This window comes from Pseudopipra pipra, chromosome Z, assembly GCF_036250125.1.
Source record: "Pseudopipra pipra isolate bDixPip1 chromosome Z, bDixPip1.hap1, whole genome shotgun sequence".
NCBI lineage: Eukaryota > Metazoa > Chordata > Aves > Passeriformes > Pipridae > Pseudopipra > Pseudopipra pipra.
In genome coordinates this window covers 954,474-981,410 of record NC_087581.1, presented here as the reverse complement: position 1 = coordinate 981,410, position 26,937 = coordinate 954,474, and the positions used below count along the sequence as shown (strand labels likewise).

Genomic DNA, 26,937 nt, shown 5'->3' with positions numbered 1-26,937 from the left:
AGGAGGCTCGTGCAGGGATTGAGGTCCCCCCAAGCGCAGGTGTAGGAAACTCAGGTTGTTCACCATGCGTGGAAAAGCTTCCACTCTCGCTGCAGCTGCTCTTGTAGCCCTCTGGCTGCTCATCAGGTCTCAGCCTGCCCTTAAATCTCCTCGTGGTCCTCAGAACCTCCACCACCTTCTTTGGGTTTGGTCGACATCTCGTCCCTTTCCATGGCCCTGCAGCTGGGTTGCAACGCAGGGGGAACCTTCCTGCACAGGGTGTCCCTTCCTTGTAGAGCCTCGGGATTTATTTACCTTCCTTTTCCCCTTCACTCCTGGTTTCCCATCCTTTTTTCCCCCCCTTCCCTCGACTGTGGACCGAGGCTCTCCGGCTGTGCACTGCCCCACTTCCCGACGGCGGGAGCAGCAGCTTTCCCTGTTCAATCCTTGCGTGCAAAAGCCAGCATTAGATAATTGCTGGATTGAAAAGAGGCTGTAATTATTTCTTTGCTCCCAACTACAGGAGCGAGCAAGCTTGCCAGACTGCTCGGTAGCTGCTGGCAGATGCTCTTCAGAGGGTATCCCTGCCCTGCCTACATCCCTCCCCACCGTCAGATGGGCCGTATGTCTTTATTTTAACTATTAACTGGTTCCCTCTTCAGATCGCTGCTCTGCGCTGCCCTGGAGTGTTACGTTTCTCTTCCACCTTTAACGATTGATGGTCTCTCAGCATTTAATATTTTCCCTGCCATTATTCTGCCAGAGAGCAGGAGGGACCCCCCCCAGCAATGCCCAGTGCTTGGGGAATGCAGAGCAAAGGGCCAGGCTGTGAATGCACTGCCGGGTTAATGGGGCAGCTCTGGTGATTAAGGGCTCTAACAGAGACATTATTCTGGCATGAAGAACCCGACAGGAGCAGATCCATGATTTTTTTTTTTTTTTTTTAAATTTTCCTCCTCTAAACAGCACGGGGACCAGCTGGTAATCTGGGGCGTCCCAGTGCAAGGTCACTGCCCTTGTTGTGCAGCTGCCTGGTCCCTGCAGGTCTCCCCTGGCTCAGAAGGACCTGGTGGTCCCCTCAGTGGGTGGCACGGGGCATCTGCACATGGGTCTGCAGCAAAATGTGTTAGGGGGTGTCTGGGACCAGGATGGGGCCACAGTCAGGCGGGAGGGATGTCCTTGCTCCTCTGAGATTCATAAACATCTGCAGGGAGACGTGGTAGGTTGAAAGCTTTGAGCTGATCATCTGGAAGCAAAAGCCCGGCTGTTTCCTAGAGCTTCTGGCCTTTTCTTCCATTCTGTTTCTAGAGGAAGTATTTGCAGGTTAAAAATCACAGTGCCTTGTCCGGAAAACCTGAAGTGCTTTGAGGGCTTGGAACTCTCTTTTCCCAACTCAAACAGCTGTGAGAAGTGATCCCTGGCCCATGGCCACCCTTGCATGGTCACCTGCCACTGGAAAATGACATTTTGTTAAGAAAATCCCACAAATACTGAGATTCTCTGGCTAAATCTGCATCCTCATCCCCAGCAGATGTTGATATTTGCCGGTTATGCCTTTGCCAGCAGTAGGGTGAGGGTCTGCCATGGTGCCTGCAAGTTCCTTTTTCTTTAAAAGCCCACGAGTGTATCTTGATGAGAGATTTCTCCATTACTCAGGGGAGCTTGGGTCGGCAGAGAGGCTTTGAAATATGGGATTACACTCCGGAGACACCATAACTTGCTGCCATTGCTCACCCGGCTTGTGTTGGGTCCACATTCAGCTACTTAGTGCCAAGGGTGTCATTAAGCCTTTTCACAGCAGTAGAGGGTGAAAAAACAACTTAAATGCTATGTCATTCAAGTATATGTATTTACCTGTCCAGTTATACTTTCAGAGAGGACCGTAGATGGCATCCCCAGGCTGCTCCTGAGGTTCGCTGTGGGACCCCGAGTTCGGGGGGTGTCCCACCCCCACTGCCAGTTTTAAAGGCTTTTTCACAGAGCTAACCACCTATTTTGCCCAAGCAGTTTTGGTTGCCATGAGCTGAAATACTCCATGGCCCTCTCAGCTGCTCGGCAGGGGGGGTTTGCACCCTCATTCCTGTGCTTTCCTTGCAGTGTGGTTCGCACGGGCAGTCGGGAGGCACGGCGCGCTGTCCAGCCTTTCCAAACTGCTCCGTAACGTTTTCAGGCAAATCAGAACAAAAAAAAGGCAGCAAAGTGGGGAGAGGGAGAGTTACAGTTCTCCGTGTCTTGCAGAGGGAAAAGGGAGAATTAAGCAGCTGAAAAATGCTGGTGATGCTGCGTGCGTTCGGAGGGGATAACTAATGAGCCTCCGAAAGGTCACGGTTTTGCTCACGGTTAACCTTCAGCAAGCTGTTACGTAGGCAGGGCATGGGCTGTGCTGGTATAAAATGAATCCATCTCCTCTTCTCTGTTCCAGGAGAGAGGCTGAGACCTGCTGAAGGATAACGGGGCTGTGCAGCGCAGGAGCTCCTTGTCAGGCTGCAGCGGTCAGACGGCGCTCGGCTCCGCTGGGGAAGGACGCGCAAGGGGAAGGTGTTGGAGCTGCAGACGCAGAAACTCGCCGCGCTGAAGGCCGCCAAAAAGCCGAGTTTTGGTCCACGAAACGTTTGCTGCCCTCGGGATTCCCGTGTGCCAAAGATGGGGTCTGCCTGTTCCGGAGAGGGAGTGATGAGGAGGGCGAAGCTTTGCTGACCTCCGGGGAGCCCCGACGGTGCCTGGATGCGCCTCACTGGTGGGGAAAACACTGCCAGGACTTGTGGGCAGGGAGGGTTTGGGGCAGTGGAGGGGCCATGGGGCTGCTCTGGGCTCTGCCCCACAGCGGGGCCGGCCGGCTGCCCCGGCACTGAGACATCAGGGGCGTGGGGCCGGGCGCCCATCTGTGCCACCAGCCCCACGCTTCGGCACTGTCTCCAGGATACCGGGGAAGGGAGACGAGGCAGGGACTGAGAAATGTAGCAGTGCTGATCTCCTAGTCTCAAGAAAAAGAACCTTCCTGTTTTTCTAGAGATCACCGGGCTGCTGTTTCTCCACGCTGCTCTCTCCTAAGCCCTTGATTTCTCCCCCAGTTCAGAACGTTTTGTTTCTCTGTGTGTGTGTGTGTGTGTGTGTGTGTGTGTGTGTATGTGCTCAGATTTACTCTCGCTCTGTGTCACCTTGGAAGTGATGGGCTCCGAGCGAGACCACCCCCCCCCTGCAAGCACCTGTGAGTAACGATGAGGGGCTTGACTTCCAACCGCGTTTCTGACCTGGAAGCTCCGCGACCCTCCCGGCTTTCCAAGTGACGACGGAGAGGGAGCCGAGATGGCAGAGAAGTGCGACTGCATCGCCAGCATGTACGGGTACGACCTGGGCTGCCGCTTTGTGAACTTCCGCCCGCTGGGCTTCGGGGCCAACGGGCTGGTGCTGTCGGCCCTGGACAGCAAGAGCTGCCGCAAAGTGGCGGTGAAGAAGATCACGATCGGCGACGCGCGGAGCATGAAGCACGCCTTCCGCGAGATCAAGATCATCCGCCGCCTGGACCACGAGAACATCGTCAAGGTCTACGAGGTGCTGGGGCCCAAGGGCGCCAACCTGCGCGGGGACTTCTTCAAGTTCAACATGGTGTACATCGTGCAGGAGTACATGGAGACCGACCTGGCGCGGCTGCTGGAGCAGGGCAAGCTGGCCGAGGAGCACGCCAAGCTCTTCATGTACCAGCTGCTGCGCGGGCTCAAGTACATCCACTCGGCCAACGTCCTGCACCGCGACCTCAAGCCGGCCAACATCTTCATCAGCACGGAGGACCTGGTGCTGAAGATCGGCGACTTCGGGCTGGCCAGGATCGTGGACCAGCACTACTCGCACAAGGTAGGCGGTGCCCGGTCCCCGGGGCCGGTGCTGGCTCAGTGAGGAAGGCACGGAATGCTGGTGGGGCGGTGTGGCTGGACCACGGGGGACCTTCTGGGGAGAACTGGTGCTGGGCAGCTCTGAGCCCTGCTGGGGTGGTCGCTGCTGGTGATCACTCTCCTTCGCCCCAAGCCAAGACGTGTTTTCGTAGGATCGTGTTGCAGAATATTCTGAGTTGGAAGGGACCCATCCAGTCCAACTCTTAAGTGGGTGGCCCATTGGGGGATCAAACCCACAGCCTTGGTGTTATTAGGACCATGCTCTAACCACCTGAGCATAGAATAATTTGGGTGGGAATGGACCTTTAAAGCCTGTCTAGCCCACATCCCCCCTGCAATGAGCAGGGACACCTTGCACTAGGTCAGGTTGCTCAGAGCCCCTGAGCCAAGCCTGGCCTTGAATGTGTTCCAGGCATAGCCCAAGGACTGAGCTTTACCAAGCGTGCCCCAGGGCTCTCCAGTGCTGCAAAGCTGCAAAGAGGGCACTGGAAGGGTTCGAGTGCCATTCAAGTGTCTTTCATTGCCTTCTATGTTATATATCAAATGTATTCTCAGGTGTTTTATTCCATCCCAGCAGTGGACTGTGAGGAGGCGTGTGTTTGCTTGCCGTACTTAAGTGACTAAGCTCTGTGTTTCTTGCTTTGCTGCTGTTATAAAACACGAGCTGCTGGAAGCACATGGAAAAGGCACCTGGAATGTCTGCACACACTCTGCTTGGCTTCGCCCTCACTTTGGAGCCAACCCGCTTCTTAAAAAATCCAGTTTTGTTTGAGTTACATTCATTTGACACAGGGAGAGAGGGATGGGTCTTTGAGATTCAGTCAAATCCTTTCATCCAAGGTCAAGATCCAAGTGACATATAAAATTCTTTGGTGTTTGGTGCTTAGACACTGTATGACAATGCAGCAGTGGTGAGTGACCAGGGCAGCCTGGTTTGCTGACAGCAGGCAGCCAGTGTGGGAGGCAGGGAGGGAGGGCAGGACAACTGGTGAGAAGGCTCTGTAACACACAGTCCTGATGCTAATGGACTTTGAAGGGGGATGCAGATGTTTGACGCAGGTTGCCTTCCAGGCTGGAGCTTTGGAGCTTTGGAGCAGTGGAGGAACACGGTGGAGGCTTCGTCAGCTCGTGGATCCACACGTTCCTGGGAGAAAGCAAAGTTATCGTGTGGTCTGTTCAGTCTGCAGCTGGCTTCTGACTACAGCTGCTGCTTGGTGTTGTAAGATGAGATAGAGTGTATTTCCTTGAGCTGGATGTTCCCGTGGGTGAGCTCAGAGTCCCCCATGGACCCGCTGTTGTGCCTGGGATGAATTTTAAATGCGCTTTGCATTTCCAGTGGGTTCCTGCCCCGTGTGGCTCTGATTTGGGCACTGTTGTTTTGTGCAAGGGGGGAGGGGAAGGGGAGAGGGAACAGGATGGTGAAAAGACAATCTCGTGATCCTGAAGCTGAGCCCTGTTTTCAAGTCCTGAATTTGGGGAGAAACAAAACCTGGGGAAAAGAAAGAAGGTTGCAGATGACATCGGGGAGTGAGCGCAGGGTCCCTGACACCGCTGCCTGCCCTTTCCGTGCTCCCTTGCTCACTGGTTATTTATCACCCAGCTTAGGAAGAGGCTCCTGGCTCTTCAAATGTGTGGTTTGCTTTTTTTAAGGAAGGTAAGTCCCACGGAAGACCCCTGCAAACAAGCCAGGGCTGCATGAACACAGAAAGTCGCCGATTCAAGGAGCATCCTGTTGTCAGGGACTGCAGGATCGGGGTAGGAGTCGTCTGTCCATGTCTGCTGCACAGTTATTGTTATTTCTAAGCAATTCTCTGTTGCCTTGATAACAGCCAGTGCAGTGGAAAGAGCTGTCAAGGGCTGCAGCTCCGTGGTGGGATGTCACTCTGCAAGATGCCATTGCACGAGCACCCTCCGACTCCTCGTGGGCTGGGGAGGCTGGAGCATCACTGCGGAAACACCCGGCAGAGCCTCGGCGTGCAGAGAAAACCGCTCCAGAGCAGAGCTGGAAGCAGCAGCACTGCAGATAATGTCAGCTGTTGGTGATCCCTGGCCATGGGGAGGGCTGTGTTTGCCAAAGCTGGGCGATGGGCACTGCACAGGAGCAACAGGAGGGCTTGGAGGGGCTTGGGGTCAGTCCCGCCTTTGATGTCCGGCGCTTCTCAGATGACTCAGAGAAATCAATTCCTTTCTGTATTTCTCTTTCAACTTCCTCTCTCCTCAAGGGCTCATACAGATTTATAAGCTCCTTGGTCCGTGCTCTTGCAGGAAGAGCAGCAGGAGGGGGGGGGGAACCAGCATGGAGCAGAACAGGGATCCTCACAGCCCAGGTTTTGGTGCTGTATTTCTCTTTCAACCTCCTCTCTCCTCCAGGGCTCATACAGATTTATAAGCTCCTTGGCTCCTTGGCTCTTGCAGAGCTGCCCAAAAGCAGATGAAATCCTGCTCCCTGGTTTGTTTAACTGTCCAGAGACCCTACAAAGCCTTGCAGGAAACCATTGCCATAGAGGTGTAGCTCTGCACTGCCTTCAGAGGTTTGGATCTGTTGGGTCTTTAGACAGTTAAACCACAAAACACGCTCAGGGAAATATATCCAAGTGCTTAGGACTTGCCCTGAGCATGTTCTGTGTGTGGAATATGCAAATGCTGGTGGCTGCATTCCACTAACACAAAAAATTTATGGGTTTTGTGGTGTTATTTGTCTAAAAGGTCACAGCTCTTCTGACCTGATGTTTCTCAGACTCCAGACCGTCCTGCTGAGTGATAAAATGGCAAATGAGAACCGCAGTAGATTGTGAGCAGAGTTCTAAACACAGTCTGGAAATACATATACCACCTAAATAACAGCCCTTCTCTGGTGAGATGTTTTGTTTACATGACTTCCAGCAGGCAGATGTTGAATTAGGATAACTTGTTGGGGAGGGGAGAGCTCTCCAGCTCTGGGAGATGCCATAGACCACAGTCAGGTGTTGGCCTTCACCAGCTTCAAAGCAGAGCAGCTTTGGCTGCTTTTCTCCCCCCCTTTGGCTGGTGTTGACCGCTCTAATCCCTTTTTCTGTGTGTTAAAGGCAGCACGGGGGCTTCCCTTTGTCTGAAACTTCCCTGGAACAAACAGGATGAATTTCCAGCTGCCAAAGCCACATGCAGGTCAGGGTCTGCACCTTCACAGGCTGTTCAGACCTGACAACCTGAACTTTATCCCTGTCTCAGATATATGCACTTAAAAACATCTCCAAGGCACAGACTATCAGGTGTGGGAGGAGAGGACCCTCGGGAGATGATCCTTTGCATCCCCTCTCTCTGCTGTTCTATCTATCTGTTCCCCAAAGCTCTCTCCATCCAGCCGTGCAGGCTCCTTTCTCTTCCATCTTACTACTCTTTATCCCTGGGAGTTTATCCCTCTAGAACAGCTCCACATCCATCCCTGTTCATTTGGTCGCTGCTGTTTGTGGTTTGAACGCTTTGCCGTGCACCTTGGTGCCCAAATGGTGAGAGAAGGAGGGTTGGAGGTGAGCATAAGGGCTATTTCCAGCCTCCATGAGGTTTTTATGCTTATGCAGGATTGGCAAAGCTGAGTATTTCCTGTTTCATAGCCCACCTCCTTAGTGAACTCAAGCATCTCACCTTCCCCCCCTGCCCCTCTTTCTGCAGCCTCAGGGTCCTGCCTGCCCCCCACGCTCCAGCCCCTGCCCTTCAGAACTTCCATGGTTCGTGTTTAGCTGCCCATCTATCCCTCCAACCCCACTCTTTGTGTCCCAACAAATATCTTTGGCACCAAAAGAGAGTCCAGATCCATCCACGCCAAGTTCGGGAGGGAGGGAGGGGTAAAGATGAGGCGCTGTCCTCCCTCAGCTCGTGGTGGGCAGGAGGCGTGGGAGAGCAGGGAGATAGCAAAGCCAGGCATTAAAAACTGGCATAAGTGCCAGTGGATGTCTAGACTTTAAAATAATAAATGTTTTCAGGGCAGACTCGTCCCTGGCCGCGCGTCCCGTGTGGTGTTGCTGCCCAGCCCTGGTCAGAGCAGGGACACGGGGTTGGGTGTTCCTGTCTGGAGAAGGCAAGTGGGGATGTCTGTTCTGTGGAGATGCAGAGACTTCCTGGGTGTTTTCACTCGGGTGACAGGACCACGAACTAGAACGTTCCTTGTCCTCCCTGTGTTGTGCAGGATATAATCAGATTGTCTCTCCTGGGGGCCCTGCCTGGTGCTCCAAAGCTCTTGGGGGGGAACCTGCAAGGAGACCCCCTCTCCCTTTGCCTGTTGGCAACGTCCACAGAGTTAATTGGCAGGAATTCCACGCTGAGGGAGCGCAGCAGCCCTTTTAGGGGGGGAGATCCTGCGGTAAATAGTTTGCAGACCCAACTCCAAACCTTTGAAGTCCTCGGTTTCGTACTTGCCAATCAGCGCAAACATAATCGCTTCCAGTCCGTGCGGTAAAACAACAGAATTCCCGAGTGGGTTGTCACGAGGAGGCCTTCAAAGGAGGTGAGGATGTGGGGTTTTGCTCCGTGCTCCTCCAGAGAGGACCACCCTCCACGTTCAGCCCTCGGGCAGCTGCCTGTGGGCCCGTGCAGCCGGCCCTGAGCCTCCCTGCTGTGACCCCGGCTGGGTTGTTCTCCTCCTCTGTCCTCTGGTGAGGCACATGAGTAGTCTCTGCTCCTGAAATAAATGCACTCTGCCATCCCAAAGCCGTGAGGACGTGCGTCACGTTGCCGGAGCCACACACAGCAGCCGCTCTGCCGTTCTGTTATGGAGCGACGTTCCTGCACACCCGGCGCCTTCCGCAGCCCCTCCTGCAAGTGTCTCACCTGCCTTTTAAGAAATAAGGTTAAAAACGCTGCTGTGGGGAGGCAGCAGCTTCCTGCTGCTCCAGGATTATTCCAAGAGCTCGGGCTTGTTGCTATTTTGGGTGCCCCCCATCTGCACCGGGAGCTGACCCGGCTCCCACGGGTGCAGCAGCAGGAATCCCGATCTGGTTGTGGGATGGAGGCTTGGATACACAGGCTGTGGTTGGATCCTGATGGATTTCCAGTTTGTGAGCGCCTGGTCTGCATCTCTGTGGCTTTTTGACTGCAGGAAGGTGGATTTTAGTGTGAAACACTCTTGGGAGAAGCTTTGGGCTGCGGCGTTAGGGGCTGGTTGGTTTGCGGTAGGGGGGATCCTGAATTCCTGTGTCCCTTCAAGGAAACCTGCCCTTGGTCCCTCCAGCTCCAAGGAGGAGCTCCAGGCTTGGATGATGGTTGCTTTGGGGCACCAGTGGGCCGTGTGCTGCCTTGCTGTGCCAGCTTCCCTCAGCACCCTTGGGAGGCAGGTTCAGCGTGGTGTGACCAGTGTGATACCGGGATGCAGCCAAACCTGCCCTAAATTGTTTCTCCTTCTGGTGTCACAAAGAATACACACGAAATCCGTGTTGTGTAAAGATGAGAAAAAACACTCATTTTTCTCTGCTTTTCAGCTCCCTTGCTGTGCTGTTTGATATGATGTGATGCTTATCCTACCTGTGGTGAATTCATCACCTTTGTAGACTGCCTGAGCTGTTCCCACACGCGCTGGAGGAGCAGAGGGGAAGCAGGAAAATGATATTTGAAAATTGAGAACAAACAAACAAACAAACAAACAAAAAGCAGCATGGGAGGGCTTGGACTTGAAACCACTTCTATTTTTCAATTAACTCCATTATATTGATTTTTAAAGAGATTCCAGTGGTTCTTCAGTGCAGAAAGGGCTGCGCTGAATCCACAGAACATTGTCGCGAGGATGAATGTTCCATCTTAATTAGAACTAATTAATATGCTTCTGCTCGCCGTCTTTCTGTCCGGTTGAATCTACATAAATGGTAAAATTCTTGTGATGAGCCTTGCCTTGCACAGGGGATGGCTGGAAGTGCTCGGGCTCCCTGCCTTGGCACCACAGGTAGGAGCTGAGCCACGGATGTGGATGGAGCCTCATCCCGGCACCCTGCAGCTGCCTGATCCCGGCTCCCCGGGGCTGTGGTGGTGTTCCTCCGTGGAAACTGATAATCCACAGGAGTGTAGCTGCTTCCCTGAAGCGTTAGGACAGGAACTTCTGTACGTATTTTACAAAAGTGAGGGTCTAGCCTGTGCTTTTAAGCCGCGGTGGAGGCAGAGCAGAGGCAGTGTTGGGGCTGTATGAGCTGCTCAGGACTGGGGCGCTGTGCTGCCCGGTTGCTCTCACCAGAAGACCTCGTGCCAGATTGGAAAAGTCTTGGTTTTCAACCCTGCCATCACTCCTTCCCAGTATTTCCCCCCTGAGAAAAAGGAGGGATGAGGCAGAGCCCAGCAGCGGAATGCTCTGGGAAGCAGTGGGGGGGTCCGGCTGAACGGCCCACGGGAGAGTGGGATGGGGAGAAGCTGTAGGTTGCTCCTCCCTGTGGGTCCCTCCCGTGCTTGGAGGTGGGTGGTCCAAGGACTGGGTTGTTCAGCAGGTGGAAGAAGGGAGGTGACATTCAGATGCAGGGTGACACAAGAGGGGAGCACCACGAGGAGAGTGCTGCTGGCTGGTCACCACCAGGAACCCCACGCAGCAGCAGAGGGACTGAGGATGTGTCCAAAGTCCAAAGCACTCACTGAGTTTTCCGCAGGGAATTTTCTCCAACACGTCAGAAATGCCCGGGGGGGAAAATGTTTGGCTTGTTGCGACTTACAGATATTTGCAGTGTATTGCTCATGCATTTTGCATGGTGCACACACCCCCAAGGACTCAGATCCGTCTTGCTGTCAGAGAGGAGAAACGTATGAGCGGTGTTAAATCTGCGAGGAGAGTGGCATTCCTTTGCTGGGAGAGGGGAGAAGTCGCTCCAGCTACGAATCGCCCTGGATTACAGTCCTCAGAGTTTATTTTCTCAGGATTCTCCAGTAAATACTGGCATCTCCGTTGCTGGGGATAATTGCAGTAGCTGAGAAGTGGTGGTTTGATCGGATAATGCCTGGGGGCTTTTGTGCTGGTTCTGATTGAGCAGCGTTAGCAAAAATGTAACGGCGTTAAATGAAACTTCTCGGCTAATCAGCCTCCGTTACAACTTATCCTAAGAAGGCCAAAATTAAAATGTTCTTTTAGAAGCAAGCCCTTCGTGATTAATAGCCTGACGACCCGCACATTTGGGAGTTGGCACAAAAACCTGCCCTGGGGGAAGAGGAGCGTGATAAACCTCCTGGTGTTTGTGGTGGTGCACTGCTCTGGTGTTTGGGTGGAGAGATGTATCCTGTAACATCCCAGGAGATGCCCGTACAGCACAACTGCAGCTTTATGGCGGCTGAAAACAGCCTGTGAAACCAAATGGGTAGGGATGGAGTTTTTAACTAAGCTCTTACACGTGAGCTGTGTTCGTGCTGCCGTTGCATTTTGGCATTCTCCAAGTGCCTCGTGGCATTTAAAGGCAATTCAGCTTTATAACTTAATTTTATTTTGCCGCTTCTGCTGCGTTTCAATCCACCTCCCTCTACTAAATGCGCTGCACTTGACACGGAAAATGCCACTTGTGAGTATTCCGGCGTTATCCCAGCAAAAGGGCCGTATCCACATCCAGCCCCGGCGTGGCGGCTGCGCTCCCGGAGCTCGGGAGCGGCGGGAGCTGAGCCATCCCCTGGGATGCCAGTGTCCTTTACAGGCTTGAACACGTCCCCTTGGTTTCAGTGGGAGCTGCTTGGCACTCGTGGTGCATCTCCTGGGCGAGTTCAGGGGTGGGAGGGACGTGGCCCAGAGGGACGACGGCGCTCGGTCTTGGCCCCGTGGATGCTGCTGAGAGCTCCTTTAAATCCAGGTCGGGCATCCCAACTGACCACCCTGCTGTGAGCAGAGCAGGATGGAGGATGGGGATCTGCCCCACCAGCAGGGTGACGAGGGAGGGAGGGGATTTATTAGGCCAGGCTCAGTGCAAGCTTTCCTATCTCTGCACCAGCTAGATGTTCCCCAGAAGGGCTTTCCCACTTATCCCATGCCGTCTTATTTTCAGGAGTCTTGGCTAGGAGCCCTTGGCAGCTATGTTACCCACTCAGCAATGCTGTAAGACATCTGCTAGTCCAGGAGGCTTTCCTTCCACGTGGCACTGACGTTCCTCCCTAAATCTGTTTCTTTGACAATTCCCTTGTTTTCCTGCGTGGGTTTGTCCGCAGTTCCCAGGGCACGCAGGGTTCACTGCAGCAGCATCCTGAGGGCTCAGGTGGGGTAAACTCACCAGGCTTGTGTGAGAGGGTGGATCCTGCTGAGTGCATCCTTTGGGCTCTGCCCTCCTGGAGCCCCACGTGCTCCCTGTGCCACCTCTGCTCGGGTCTTGTGTCCCTCCTGGCCCCCGCTGGGCTGAGCCCGTGGTGGCTGCTCTTGCCTGGGCTCCCCTGGGAGCTCCTGACCTTTAAAAATTCGTTTTCGGCGTCAGTGCTGGAAGTTGGATCCATGGGAATGCAGCAGTACGTGGGTTGCTGTTACCAGCAGTTTGGGTAGCCGTGGAAGGACTACAGATACAGGGCTGGCTAGAAATGGAATGAGATAAAGGTTGCAGACTGGTAACCTTGGGAAACTGAGCACTGTGCCTGGGGTCCTGAGCTGGGAAAGGCTTCCTTGGCACACTGCTGGGTTCTATCAGGGACCCAGGAAAGTACTTAAATAATGTGCTTAAATTCCAAAATGTCTCAGATGGGGGGATTGGGATTTATAGGATACATCTAAGTACTCTGAGGGTGACCTGGAATAACTTGTGCAGGTGTGATCTGCAAATCCGCGCTGCTGAAGCCATCTGTCCTTTGCAGAACATGCTTCAATACCATGGTGACAAAACAGCTTTGCCTCCTGGAGCACTGAAGTATCTCTGTCTCCAGGGGTGTATCTCATGTCTTTGCTTCCTGCACAACAGACAACCAGCCCCCAGCCTGGCTCAGGTGCAGCACGGGCGTGCTGGGCAGGTTCTCCCGCGGGATCCGGTGGTGCGGCCACAGCGGGCAGTGGGGGCTGGCCGGGGAGGAGCTCTGCAACCTCTCCTTGCTGACCTCCTCCCTCTCTGCTCTTTCAGGGTTACCTCTCAGAAGGCTTGGTGACGAAGTGGTATCGCTCCCCCCGCCTCCTGCTCTCGCCCAACAACTACACCAAAGCCATCGACATGTGGGCGGCCGGCTGCATCCTGGCCGAGATGCTGACGGGAAGGATGCTCTTTGCTGGTAGGTTTCTGGCTCCTGTTGATTCATTTTTTTGCTGCCTCCTTCCTTGCTGCCCAATTCTGAGGCTTTCTAGCAGGGCAGAGGGAATCCCCCCCCTCTCCTTGCCAGCCAAGGCATCGCTGCAGGGATCCTGCTCTTGGTTATTAGACGTGAGGGGTGTCTCCAGAACAAGCCTCACTTGTGCAGCCCCTGCTATTAGAGGGTCCCTTGGTTGGTGAGAACTTCCCTTAGGGATAGAGAATAGTCTGGTTTTCGCTCAGACTTCCTGTGTTTCCCTGGGAAGGCCACGTGGTGGGCTGGGTGTGATTGCACCCTGTGGGTGCCCGAGGCTGGCCGGGGTCGGCGGTGCCTCCGTGCCAAGCCTTGCCGGGCAGGGACTGCCTGCTGCCAAAAGGAAAACCTTAAACAAAGAGCAGTTCTGATGAAACAACAAAACCTTTTTCTGTTTCTGTGTTTCCAATGGAAAATAAGAGCTTTTTGTTGGGAGGAAGGATGCTAAAAAAAAACCCACATAGGGTGGCATAAAAGGACAGGACATAATGGTGCCCTCTCCCAAGAGTTTTGTACTCTGAGCCATGGATTCAAATCGTGATGGATTTCTTCAAGGTATTTCTTTTTTTTTCAGTGTAGACATTTGAATGCCACTGCCCATTTTCAGCCATTTTCAGGATTTTCCTGTAAGCAGGTACTGGAGCTGTAAAGGTGCGGTGCAAGGAGAAGAAAGCAACAGAAGCGCAGCGAGAAGCTCGTAGTTACCACTGCAGCATTTGAAAACTCAACTCTGGTGCTCCTGAGCAGCAAAAAGTTATTTAATACGGCCCCAGAACTGCTACTGTCAGGAGCAGAGCTGTGCTTCCCAAGCTGAGACATGGTTCAGGGATGAAGCAGCTGCTCTCTGACTGTTGAAGGAGCTGCTTCCCTGCCCGAGGCCTGCAGCAGTGCTCCCCCTCAGTTGTCTCTCTCCATCGCCCCGCTAGTGTTCTGAATGACAAGGTTTAACACGTTTTGTGAGCAGCTGTTTTTTCGCAGGGTTGTGTAAATAAATGATTAGACCCATTAATAATGGAGAAGGGCTTTTTCTTCACGAATATTTCAGCGCACCGCAGAGAGCTCCGCAGCCGGCGCTTGGTTGCAGCTGCTCTGCTGCTCCCTCCCCGCTCCTGCTTGCAGCTTCCACGTTTCTTTTGTGAGAGCTGAAAGATAAGCAGCAGGTATAATTTTGAGGAGACCGTTAAAATTGGCTCCCGTTCCTACCTTCCTCTCGTCCTCAGTCTCCCCAAAGATTTCAAATCCAGGGGCTCCGGCTTTGACAATTACGCATCCAACCTGGCTGCTCCTGCTGCTTCCTCAGGATATATTCCAGGAGCAGGGACATCTCCACGTGCCACTTGTCCTTGTAGGGCCTTTTCTGGTGTCGCTGGGAGATGCTGAACCCCAGGGCAGAAGTTACATTGGCTGGCACCACTGAGGTGTCCAAGCTGGTCTTTAAAGCTCGTTTCATGGTCAAGGCAAGAGGCAAAAATAGCCCCAGGTTGGGGTTCATCCGGCCTCTATTTGCTGTCTGCCTCAGACAGAGATGGAGTGTGCCTTAGAAATATTTGTGTGTCCAGTAATGCTCATTAAGAGCATCTGGAGAACAAGCAGACTTGCCCATGCTGGTGTTACACGTGGCTGGAGGTGAGATCAATCCTGTCCTGCTGCCTGGGCAAGATGCCCCAGAGCAGCCAAGAACCTACTTTACAGGCTGGTTCCTGAGAATCCGCAGCAGGCTGGAGATGAGGAGATGGGATTTGGCAGATCACAGGCTGGGCTCAGCCAGGCCCATGCTGTGAGCATCCCTTCTTCTCTGCTTCCCAGCCCGGTGCAATCGCTTAACAAGCCCCCAGATGCTGGCAGGATACTCGGTTAATGGGTGGGGAATCAAAACCGAAGCTCAAAATACATATTCCTTTTTTTTCGTTGCTTTAAAAATAGCCTGTAGAGTTGTTATGGGAAGGCCCTGGCCTTATGCCCTGTTTTCCCAGCCTCCTCCCATGCCAGTAAGTAAAGAAAGGCCAGGGTGGGAGCCTGGCAGCAGGCAGGATGACCGTGGTGTCCACCTTTCATCTGCTGCTGTCCAAAGAGCAGGAGAATAGAGGCCAGCCCCTGGGAACAGCTAAAATCCAACAATGGGGGTTCATCTTTGGTTTTGCTTTTCTCCTCTCTGCCTGGGAGAAGGAGTTTACCCCCAGCCAGCTGCAGCCCCTATCCCTCAGCAGGATGAGACTTTAGGAGAGTCCTGGGTCGCCAGCAAACACCCCGTGGGAAGTAACAGTGGTGTAGTTCTCAGAAAGCTGCAGACCTGCAGTAATTGCCTTCCACTGGATAAATGGTTTTCTGAGTGTGCGTCAGTGGCACAATTTAAATGGAGTGCTTAGCATAAATCAATATAATTAACTCGGTAGTCTATCTGGGGTGCTTAAGCAACGCAGGTAAATTAAGGTGATCGGTTATTAGGAATTAGACGTCACTCGCTGCTTCCATTCTCCCGCACAAATTAATGAACATCCAGCAAAGAGGGACCCCCAGCCCCCTCCCCATGGCCTGTTCCCTGTGGTGGGAGGAGCAGCTTCGGGCTTGGCAGAGCCCTGGGAGGTCACGCAGCAAACTTGGTCATCCCAAAGCTTGCAGGAGTGAAGCGCGTCTCAAGCAGCTGAAATCCGGACTGCAGATCCTTGGAGAGCTCCCCACGGCGAGCACCATGGAAAACAGGGAAGAGCATCCATAACTAAGCAGCTACAGCTCCCTCCAGTGACTTTTCCACCTTCTGCTGCTGGAGCTTATCTGAAAGCATCGTCAGTGGAAGCAGGAGTAAATAGGAGAGAAGGAGTAAAAAGGAGAACAGGTCTGTCCTTGCAGATCTCCACGGGGTTCGCCAGTGGGGCTGTGCCAGAGCTAGAAGATGGCACAGGGACTTTCCCCATGGGATCAGGGCTTACTCACAGGGCTTGGGTGCTTCCCCAGGAGCTGGCTGCAAGCCTGGAGACGGATTCCCTTTTCCAAGATGTGATGCAGAGCTGCTTGTTCTCTCCTCGGGTAACGGCAGCACATTGCGTTTGTTCTGCCTGTAGTTCATGTTTTTCTTTTCAGGAATTAATGCCTTCAGAAAAAGGTCCCTGGGAATTACACAAATAGAGGATAATGGAGGAGAATTGTGTTTCCAAGAGAGCCATAATTCAAGGCTTCCAGTGTTGCATTAGCAGCTTCTTTGTGTGACTGAACACGGTGCCTTTTGACTGCCAGGTGCCTTTTGACTGCCAGGTGCCTTTTGGCTGCCAGGTGCCCTTGGTGAGCAGTGGCTGGGTCTGCACTGAGGGAGCAGCCACCAAGCCTTTGTGACTTTCAATGCCCAGTAATTTTGGTCACAATGTGGGAATTAGCCTGACTAACAAGGTGTTGATTCCCTGGTAGTTATCTTTAGTTTCCCCTGGAGCCGTGCTGTGAATCTCTAAGTGACCTAAAATGAGTTTTTCTGTGGGAAAGTGGATTTATTTTGCTAGGATTGATGTTGGAAGAATGTCCCCTCTGCCTTTCGTGCTTTTCCTGTTGCTTTATCTTGTTCTGAGTAGTTGATGTGAGTGGACTTGTGGTGTGATGGTGACCAGCTGGGCTAATGTCAGCGTTGCTTTGGGGCTGTCTAAGTTCACTGCCACATCCTGGCTCTGAGCTCTGCCTTTTGGGGGGAAAAGTGGGTAAAAGTGGTCGTGAGTGCATTGAACCAAACCTGGTTGGAGTGATGAGGCCGTGGCGGATGGAGAGACCCTTTCCCAAGGGTCTCATTCCATTGTCAATCGTTTCCTTGATGACTGGACCTGCCCTTGGCCAGGGTGGTTGTGTTTGGGGTCAGCTCCATGGGTGTGAGTCTGGAAACCTCCTACAGACCCACAGGAAGCTCTGGGCTGGGGAGGAGAGCCCCTGTGAGGTGCCAGGGACCTCCAAAGGACAGGGTTGCCTCAGGGCAAGTGGTCTCCACCATCCCCTGTGAGTTGGCCTCTCCACCCTCCTGACTGGAAGTGCTGTGCCATAGATAAGCCTGACTCCTCTTGCTGTGGATCAGCTGGGCATTACCTGCCAGTGAAGCCACCTGAAATCCATGACTTGGGACAGCAGGGACTCGGTAGCCCAGAAGCCCCCATGGGTTTGCCTGCCCCAGCTAGCTCGCTGCCTAAATGGCTAGTCCTGCTTCTAATGGCAGAATATTCATAACTGGCTTTCCTGGCAGGCAGAAAATCAATAGTGCGACTCTGTGCTTCTACCAGGCTGCTCCTCTGCACACGTAGGAGGCTGGAAATGAGCCACGGAGCCCTTGGTCCCAGCCAGCAGTGTGCTGAGGGGTGGGATTAGCACCGGGCACCGCTGCTCCTCCCCTCTCTCTGGCTGGTAACCAGTCCTGAGCGGGGGCTTGGGGGAGCGGGCATGAACACGTCCCGAAAGAAAGGGGTTGAAAATACATAATTGCACACGCAGAAGTTGTGGGGACTATCACCATCAGAGCCACGACTTGGTGCCCAGCAGCCAGCAGGAGCGGGTCAGGAAACGCCTTTCCCGTCAGGACAGCACAGAGGCAACAGGCAGTTGCGTTCCTTTAAAGGTGAACCAATTCTTTGGGACCCCTGGAGCTGATCACACTTTTTTCCTCCCCTGATTTGCCTCCTGTGTCTCACCTTCCCTGCCTGTTTTCTGCCCGTTCAGGGGGCCACGAGCTGGAGCAGATGCAACTCATTCTGGAGACAATCCCTGTCATCCACCAGGAGGACAAAGAGGAGCTGCTCAAGGTGATGCCCATGTTCATCAACAGCACGTGGGAAGTGAGGAAGCCGCTGAGGAAGCTGCTGCCCGAGGTGGACAGTGAAGGTACAGTGGTGCCCGCTGCCTTGGGCAGTGTCCTTCTCCTGGGGCTTCCCCTGGCTGTTGTGTTCTCAGGCCTGTTTCCTCAGGCTCCCACAGGAGTTGCCCTCAAAGGGCAAGTGCATGAACGCTGGTGGAGAGGATTCAGATATTGGCAGTTGCTCCTGTAGGTCACACATCCCTCACAGAGCCTCCAGGTCCTGCTGACCATCCCACCAGGGGAGGTGAGGGCTGCAGGACAGCACTCAGGACGCTGTAGCTTGCTCACAGGTCGCTCCTAAGGGTGAAATAGTCTTCCAAGACAATTCCAAGGTGCCTGTCTGCCTTCCTGTGCCTCTCCTTAGGCTGTAAGCAGGGGCTCAAGCCCTGTTTGTCTCCTTCCTGTGGTTTTTGCATGAGCACAGTTGCACAGTACAGGAAGACACATTGTTTTACTTCACCTGTGTCCCAACACCGTGAGGTGGTTGCTACAGGAACATTGTCCACGTGCTCTCCTGAGCTCCTTCTAAGGTTAAACTAGCAACCTGCTAGTTTTGGGAAGACGTCGAGACCAAGCCCAGCTTACGTTTGCTGGCATTAACTCTCCAATATGAGACATCCAGCGTCTGGTCTTGGCAACACGATATCCGTCGGCCCAGGGTGCCCAGGGACCACGTCAGCCTCCGGCACGCAGGGACAGATTTATTCCCTTGCCATTACTGCGGGAAGAAAGGTCACCTGTGCCCCTCACATAATTCACGGTCGTTTTCCTGCCTCCCTGACCCACAGTATATCGTAACACACAAATTGTAACGTGTCGTTCCACCACGCTTGGTGCCCACAGCCAGTGACCTTATGGAGCTATTGATTCCCTCCCACTTAATTAGCCCGAGTGATGAAATAATCTCGCGGGAGACAATCGGATACTGGTTAATGTTTAAGCACTGAGGCGGTAGGTGGGGCTGCCCTTTCTGCCGAGTGACTTTGCCCCTGAAGGAAACTGTCCCGCTCACGCAGTTACACCTTTGATGGGGGATGTTTCTGAGGGTGCAGGATGAAGTTGTAACTGGAGAAAGGCACATTGCTGTTTGTGTTGTCTGAACTCAGAGGGACTTTGCCGTGAAAGAATCAGCTGGATTAAGCAACAACTCAAGTGGCAGGATTTTGTCTTTTTCACGTAGCCTCGGTAAGAAGAGTCACCAAAGAAATCACAACGAGCCCCCTGCGTTTAGATTTGATTCTAGCCACTTTAATTGCGCTGAAATTTCCCTCCTCCGTCATTGTAGAAAGAGTTCATGCACTACAGTCTTTCTAAAATAATTTCTGTCATGCAGAATTCTTTAAATATTAATGTGTAAAATACACTTACAGCGTTGGTCATGCTGAAGGCTTTTGAAAATTGCAGTAAATCCCATCCACTTCAGCTGCATGTAAAGATGTGAAACCAGTTGCCTGAAGCGCGGCGTGCCTGTCGGATGGATCCGGGAGCGTGGAATCAAATCCCGGCACCACCCGAAGGCCTTTTTTTGGGGTGTGATTTACCGTTCTGCTCGGGCTCACAGCGCTGGGTGTAACCCGCACACGCCGTCCGTGGAGGCGATGCTCTCGCAGTCACCTCTCCTGCCTCGCTGCAGGAGGTGACACCAGGGGGCTGCAGGATTGCTCCCTACGGCTCCCGTGGCGGGTCAGATGGATGCAGCAAGGACAGGAGTGCCTGCTGTGGGTGCACTTGGGGTGTGGCCTTTAATTCCTCCCTGACTTTGAGGCGGTTTGTTATGGGGGGTTCCACGAGACTCGTCCCAGGAAGGGCGCTGTCGCTGCTTCAGGGGAATTAGTGAGCTGGTTTCTCTGTGCTCCACAGCCATTGATTTTCTGGAGAAGATACTGACCTTTAACCCCATGGATCGATTAACGGCCGAGATGGGCCTGCAGCACCCCTACATGAGTCAGTATTCCTGCCCTGAGGACGAGCCCGTGTCCCAGCACCCGTTCCGGATTGAGGACGAGATTGATGACATTCTGCTGATGGAAGCCAACCAGAGCCAGATGTCCAACTGGGACAGGTAAGGTACCCAAGGGTGGGCCAGAGACCACATGCTGGCTTAAATTCTTGAGGCAGAACTTGACTGGTGAGTCCCTGATCTGCCCTTGCCTGGGTTCCATCACACGTGTTCCAGATCCATGAAAGGCATCTCTGTTTCCTTCTTTATGCCGCATTGTGATTCTGGCCCGAGCTGGCCAAACCTCACCAAACCCAACAACAGGTTCATCATTGATTTCCTCAGGGAGCAGGTATTGAGTCTGCACGTCCCAGTTACTGTGTACCTTTCTGCTTTTGGGTTTTATTCACAGCCTGTATTGTCACTTAAGTGGCTCTGCGGCCCTTCCCTCTGTCCTCTTTTCCTGTAGAGCAGGTTATACAATAATATAATTCTTTTACCTTTTTGGGGATGGGGCCTGGTTTGGAGCACTGTATTTATCACTTTTTAAGGTGCCTGAGCACCAGAGACCATAGATCTGGGGGTCTTGTAAAAAGTCCTTAGTTGTGTTGACGATTAAATGGTTTGCTGAAAGCCATGCTGGAAGTTTAGAGCAGATCAAAGCTTTGAGCTGAGGCCTCTAATGTCCTAGATGATTACCCCAGCTACTGGTCCAGTCCCAGTACTGGAGCAGGTAGGACAAAATAGGCAGCTAGGAATTAACTAGGTTCATTTTTCTGTAGAGTTCCTTCCAGCAGAGCTGGATGAGCTGGCTGGGGATGTCTGCAGCTTGGTTCCTCTCTGCATAGCAATTTAATCTCCTTGCCTTCTTAATACACTGTATTTCACCAGCACTGAAAAAATTACCTAAAGAAATCCCTTGCCTTCACTATTATTAGTCTCTTTGCCTGAGTGAGCAAGTGCCAGAGTGGAGGCTGCAGGGGACAACCAGGTCAATTAGGTGAAGAGGAAAGATGGAAGCTTTCCTCAGGATACCTGTCTTCAGTATATCCCCGTAGCTCCAGCACTCCTGTCAGTTATAGTCCCCAAAGCAGCAAATCAGTTAGTGGAGGTCACCTTGTCACCTTTTTATCTCTTGGCTTTCTCGGTTTGACAGAGGAAGCTGGGACTTAAGAGTGTCCTGCCACCCAGCTGGACACATCTGCTGCGGGGCTGTAAAGTTTGCAAAACAAGCCAAGCGTTTTGGAGACAAGAAATGGTTTTGCCTGTGTGTTGTGGGGCACCTGAAGAGAGTTTCATTGCCGTGACAGAGCCCCAGTGCCTGGGGTAACAAGTTCTTTTAAAGGCAGCTCAGATAGGAAACAGTAAATTAGATGTCACTTTGAAAAACCACGGCTAAGAATGGGTGTTGTCAGGTAATTGCAATCGAGGGAGTTAAACTGATTTGAGAAGTTGTCACTTAGCAAGGTGACCCTTCAGGGATGCTCTTGGTTCCTGATGTCAGAATAAACTGGTTATATCCAGTCTCAGTGGGGACCAACAAGGAGCCCTCACACCATGGTACTTGTGGGCCTGAGGGACAGTTTGATCACTGGTGTTGCTAACTGTGTTTTAATCCCAAGTGGAGGGAAGGTGATGAAGGGCTAAAGGAAGGGGCCAGTTGGTTTGGTTGTTGGGCTTTTATTCCAGCTCCTGGCCCCATCTCAGACGAGTAGATTACTCACCCCATTGGCTTTTTAACACACAAGAGAAAGGTCTCTAATATCAATAAGACATTAGAGGTCTGTAGGTAAGTGGTAAATCAGCGAGCAAAAGGCAGCAGTTGATACTGGTCTGAGCACTGCTGTTTCCAACGGAGCCACTGTCTGTGTGTCTTTCACAGGTATCACATAAGCCTCTCCTCTGATTTGGACTGGAGACACGACAAACACCACGAGATGGATGAGGTTCAGCGGGACCCCCGGGCAGGGTCTGAATCCACCGCTGAGGAAGCACAGGTCGATCCACGGAAATACTCACAGAGCAGCTCGGAGAGGTTCTTGGAGCTGTCCCACTCGTCCATGGACCGAGTGTTTGATGCAGATTGTGGGAAATCGTGTGATTACAAAGTGGGGTCACCCTCCTACTTGGACAAATTGCTGTGGAGGGACAGTAAACCCCATCACTACTCAGAGCCCAAGCTAATCCTAGATTTATCCCACTGGAAAAGAGCAACCATAGCACCTGCAGCTGAGCTGTCGCTGGAAGAAGAACCATCCAACCTCTTCCTGGAGATTGCTCAGTGGGTGAAGAGCACGCAGGTGGGGCTGGAGTGTCCCACCTCCCTTCCCGAGATCCAGGAGCGGAGCCTGCCCTCCTCCCCTCACCGCCTCCGCAAGGAGCCCGCCGAGGTGAGCAGGGAGGCGGACCCCGAGTTTGACCTGGACGTCTTCATCTCCAGGGCGCTGAAGCTTTGCACAAAACCCGAGGATCTTCCAGACAACAAGCTCAACGAGATCAACGGGGCCTGCATCTCCGAGCACCCCGGGGAGATGGTGCAGGCAGAGGTGTACCAGAAGGAGCGGTGGTGAGGGGAACCCCGCTGCACCTCCCTCTCCCTCTCGGGCGGTGTGGCCGCTGCCCGGGGCTGAGTGGCTCCCCCCTGTCATTGACCATCCGCTTTTCACACTGTACCAAATGCCTTTTTTTTCGGGAAAAAGGTGAGCACAAACCACACGCCCCTCTCGATGCCTTCCGAGGGAGTCAAGAGGTGTGAATGAAATACTGAGTTTCTTATACTGCCTTAACACTCTTGCCTTGCAATCTCTGGGACCTGTTTGAAGCTTAAGTGTACAGGGGGAAAAAAAATGACAGTACGTGGTAGGTTTACACAAACAGAAGTCAAGTCAACTTCTTTACCCTTCTTTTTCTATAGCAACTTAAAATGACGAGGACAAAGATTTTCAGTGTGGTCAGGTAACGTCGTGGTTTGACAGGTTCCCAAAACAACAGACTCTGAACTCCTCTGAGGCACCTACAGGTACGGAGAGAAGTGGTGCCAGGCAGTGTCTATGGCTGGCTGTCAGTCAGCAGAGAATGGAACTAGAGGTGGAGTTTGGCCATCAGACTGAAAATAACTCTTCGAGGATGTTAATGGGGAAGAAATTTGACCTACAAAATGTGGGCCACTTGGGGATTTGTTTTATTTTTTTTTCTGACAGGAAGACAAAATTTTTGCTGGGCGCGTTGTCCTGGTTTGGTTTCTCGCACCTAAAATTTTCCCTTGTGGTGCAGGGGGTGGAGCACCGTATGATGCATTTCACTGTATCAACCTGGTGCTGCGAGTCCTGCCTCGGGCATCTGCCCAGCAGACCAGCAAATCCCAGTGGAAAGGGCTGGGCAGGAGCTGAGAGCCAGAAACAGGGTGTCCCGCCTGGCACCACCAGCTACACGCGCTCAGCGAGGGCACCCACCTTTCCTGTTGAAAGAGGAATTAAAGTACCACTATTTTACCTTCTGACAAAGAACCTGTGAAGGAAAGAACAGTTCCTGTGGCATTAAGAGTCATCACTGGCCACTTTGCTTACAGCTTCTTTGGGGGATGCTGGTGTCAGCAAGCAACCGAGCGCGGTGTGTAAATAGACAAAAGACAACAACTGATCTACTGTAACTTCTGTTTTCATCCACACTTCCGAGCACCTTAATTGTTAATCGGCTAACAAGAGTTTGTATATGGAAGAAATGTTCTATACTTATATTTAACCAAACTCTGCGGTTTTTTTAGGTGGAAAAACCTGTAAATAGCGCGATAAAAGCCGACCTCTGCTTTCCTTGCCGTCGTGCTGCCGTGCTGCTCAGCCCAGTGGCACTGCTTCCATTCGTAAAAGAGGGACTACTGTACTTAGGAACTCCGAGGCCCATGTTTAACTACTCCTATACAAATTATTTCCACCCTCTTAGCAAGTAATCTACTAAATACTCTGAGATGTGAAGAAAACTCATGTGAGGTCGGATAACTAACAGCAGCATTTACTGTATTAACCCTGGTTTCTCGTCCTGGTGGGATTGGGCGCAGGCTTAGCTGCAGGAGAGCTTGTGTTGGGCCTTGACAAGCCCAAAAACATCACCTTGGGGTGATGGAAATGCCATTCCTCCAGCTGATTAGCAGCATAGGTGCGAAGGCTCCCAGCTGCACGGATGGGATGGGGTGGAAGTCCTGGGAAACGGGTGGAGAAGGCATTTGGAAGGCAGAGCAGTTTGTCTCTGGTCTTTGCTTTGAGCATTTGCGTGTCCCCCAGAGTGGTTTAGAAAGGGGAGACGAAGGAGAAACAGAGGGTTTTCAGTGTGTCTCAGATAATTGATATACCTCAGCTAAAGCTCAGCACTTTTACTGGTGGTGGGAGAGATTCAGACACCAAGAAGCATCGACCTGTGCGTTGGAGCGGATCCCAGCCCACGGCTCGCTGCCCGTGGTCCCTCTCAGTTCTGCTGTGCACCCAGCAGCAGCCAGCAAAGGCTGGGAACGGGGCTGCCGGGCTCCAGTGAGTGTGTGCTGAGGGAGGAGGAGGTGGCAGCAGCCACAGTTGTGCCCCACCACTCCCTGGTGCCAGCCGGGAGAGGAGCTGACGATGCCCCATCCTCTGGTGGGAGACGCACCAGCGCTGCGGCGGCGCCAGCGGAGAATTGGGTGTCTGGGAGCCAATGGAGTTTGAACCCGGAGGTTCAAAGATCAGCAGCGTGAGAGCCGGCTTTTAAAACTCTCTTCTGACAGATTCAGCAACTGTTTCTGCTGCCGTTGGGTTGAGCAGGGAGACACGCTGACATGAGGAGCCGTCAGCGGCCAAACCGCGCCAGCGTTCTCCTCGGCGTCGGCCGCCACGTCCTCCGAAACCAGAAGCCATTTTCCGCGGGTTGCTACGTCTTCACCAGGGGCCTACGGGGAACTATTTACTGTGGCCATGAAAGAAACAGTTTTGCTCTTGAATACTGTCTTGAGGGCCCACAGTTAAAGTGTGACGTTAACTTCTCGAGGAAGCAAACGGAGCGTGTTGCCGCCACTCCAGATTTTCCATGTCGCTTCATGAACTGTTATTTAATGTTGTTCTAAAACCTCAGCGTCACATGCTGGGAAAAGGGGATAAGAGAGATGGCTTTAATTTGTTACCTGAGTGTGCTCAGCTATCACAAGCCAGATCTGTTTTTCATCTATAACAATAAAACATAAGGCCTGAGCCTTCCTTGCGTGGCAGCGTGTAAATTATTTTGCTTACCGTGAGGCTTGAAATGTTTATTCCAGTTGCTGGTGTCTTAAGTTTTTTTTTACAGATCACAGAGTTAATTTAGGTTGGAAAAGACCTCACAGAATGGTCACAAACACCTGCACTGCATGAATATTTGCATGCTGGGGTTATTTGGTGTTGGGTTGCTTTTCACCCGGTTTTGCTCTGCCTGAGGGCTCGGGGTCACGGGGAGGGAACTGAGACCTTGTCACCAATGTGGTGACTTCTGCAAAGTGCTGCTTCTTGCAGTTCGAGGAGTCATTCCAATGCAAGATTGCCCATCAGGTATTTCAATAAAAGTGCAGGTGGTACTTCCTAAAAGGTAAAAAAAAAAGGAGCACTGCTGTCGTTAATGGTACGGTCTGTTGGGTCACGGAGGCCACGTGGCACTGGGATGGGTGGACACCCTGGATTTAGAGATGTGGGTCCCAGCCCTTGTGGCCAGCCTTTTACAGGGTTTTATTGGAAAGAGAACTAGAGGGAGCAAAAAACACCCTCCTCCCTGAACCTGTGGGAGATGCTCGTGGTGGCCTCCGTGTAAGGATCTGTCCTTCCACCACAGGAGCTGCAAGCTGGGGCTTGGGAGTCCATCGGGGAGATGATTTAGGAGCTCCTTCAAATGTCAAAATGATGCCTCCAATGGTTCTGCTGCTGATTGTTCTTCCCCAGTCACAAATATGTGACTATTTTTACTGCAGTTTATTTTTAATCATGTTGGGATTCAGCAGCCGCGACACCGTCACAGAGCTGCACTAACCAGATCTTCAGAGGTTTACCATTGGAGTAATGAGAAAATCAACTTCAGCTTGCCTTTAAAGGGGCTTTAGGGACGTCCTGGGAAGTCTTTCCTATGCAGATCTCCCCTGGATCCCAGCGTAAAACCACAACATAGTGAATCTTACAAGCGGACTTGTTGGGGACTGGACTGGGAGTGATCAGTTCTGTCCCTCTGAGCAGTTTCATTCCACCATCCACAGTTTTCTGGGAGAGCTTGCAGCGAGAGCTCTGTATAATGCGGCACGCAGTCGTTTCAGGTCTGAAACGTTCTCTCTTTTTTTTTTTTCTGCTGATTCTGAGAGGAGCTGAAGAGAACAAATGCACCATATGGCGTTGGCTCGTGAATAGTTGCCTTTGACATTTTCAGAGGCAGGGTTGGGTTTTGAAAAGCAGCACAATACCCGGGTGAATGGAGCCCCCCTCAAAGCGCATCCTCACTTTCCGAAGCCGTGCTCTCCATCTGGGCGCTGCCGGGGCTTTGGGTTTGTAACAATCACGTTGCTAAATTCAAAGAGCGGGATTTTGAGGGGGAAAAGAAAAAAAAAAAAAAAGAAGATTTTGTCTTAAAAAAAAAAACCCACAACCTTTTCTCGGAGGGTCTTGCTCCGTCTCAGCTCTTGGGTTGTGGCAGAATGGATTGCAACAAAAGGACCTCGGAAGGGTTGCTTTGGTAAACGCTGCAGTGAAAATGAGGCGTTTTGGGAGGTTTATATAAACATTTGTGAAGCACTGGAGAGATTATACCAAGTACATATTTGACAGCAGAGACTACACTGAAAAGTAGAATTAATTGCTGTGTGTGTCACTGTTGTATGAAGTGTTTGTGTGTTATATGCAATATATGGCATTCTTCCCAGAAAATGGCAATAGATGTAGGTGAAGGTGCTTCAGGGTGTGAATTGAAACTCTGCTTACGCTGCATGCTCCGGTGTCCATGGGTGAGAACCCCTTGGAGCCCATCTACTGACTGCTTAGTTCTTGGGCACTGGCTCTGTCGTCATGTTCCTGGGAATTCCTACCTAGGTCATACTGGGAGTGTTATAAATACCTTGAACAAAACCTGGG

The 26,937-nt window shown here is 52.4% G+C and overlaps 1 protein-coding gene across 8 annotated transcripts in view; it reads left to right on the top strand.

Moving 5' to 3' along the window:
- MAPK4 (mitogen-activated protein kinase 4) overlaps positions 1–25,053 on the top strand; it is a 46,632-nt gene extending 21,579 nt beyond the window's left edge. For 2 of the 8 annotated variants that reach the window (XM_064642202.1, XM_064642201.1), the window contains exons 2-7: positions 2,402–2,716; positions 3,116–3,831; positions 12,887–13,031; positions 17,763–17,924; positions 19,759–19,960; positions 21,720–25,053. In XM_064642202.1, the coding sequence (XP_064498272.1) occupies positions 3,286–3,831; positions 12,887–13,031; positions 17,763–17,924; positions 19,759–19,960; positions 21,720–22,407 (1,743 nt within the window). In that variant the 5' untranslated portion in view covers positions 2,402–2,716; positions 3,116–3,285 and the 3' untranslated portion in view covers positions 22,408–25,053. Of the gene's footprint in view, positions 1–2,401; positions 3,832–12,886; positions 13,032–13,656; positions 14,095–17,762; positions 17,925–19,758; positions 19,961–21,719 lie in introns of those variants that run through there. The other 6 variants (XM_064642199.1, XM_064642200.1, XM_064642204.1 and 3 more) reach the window with 5 other exon arrangements.
- The last annotated feature ends 1,884 nt before the right edge of the window (positions 25,054–26,937 follow it).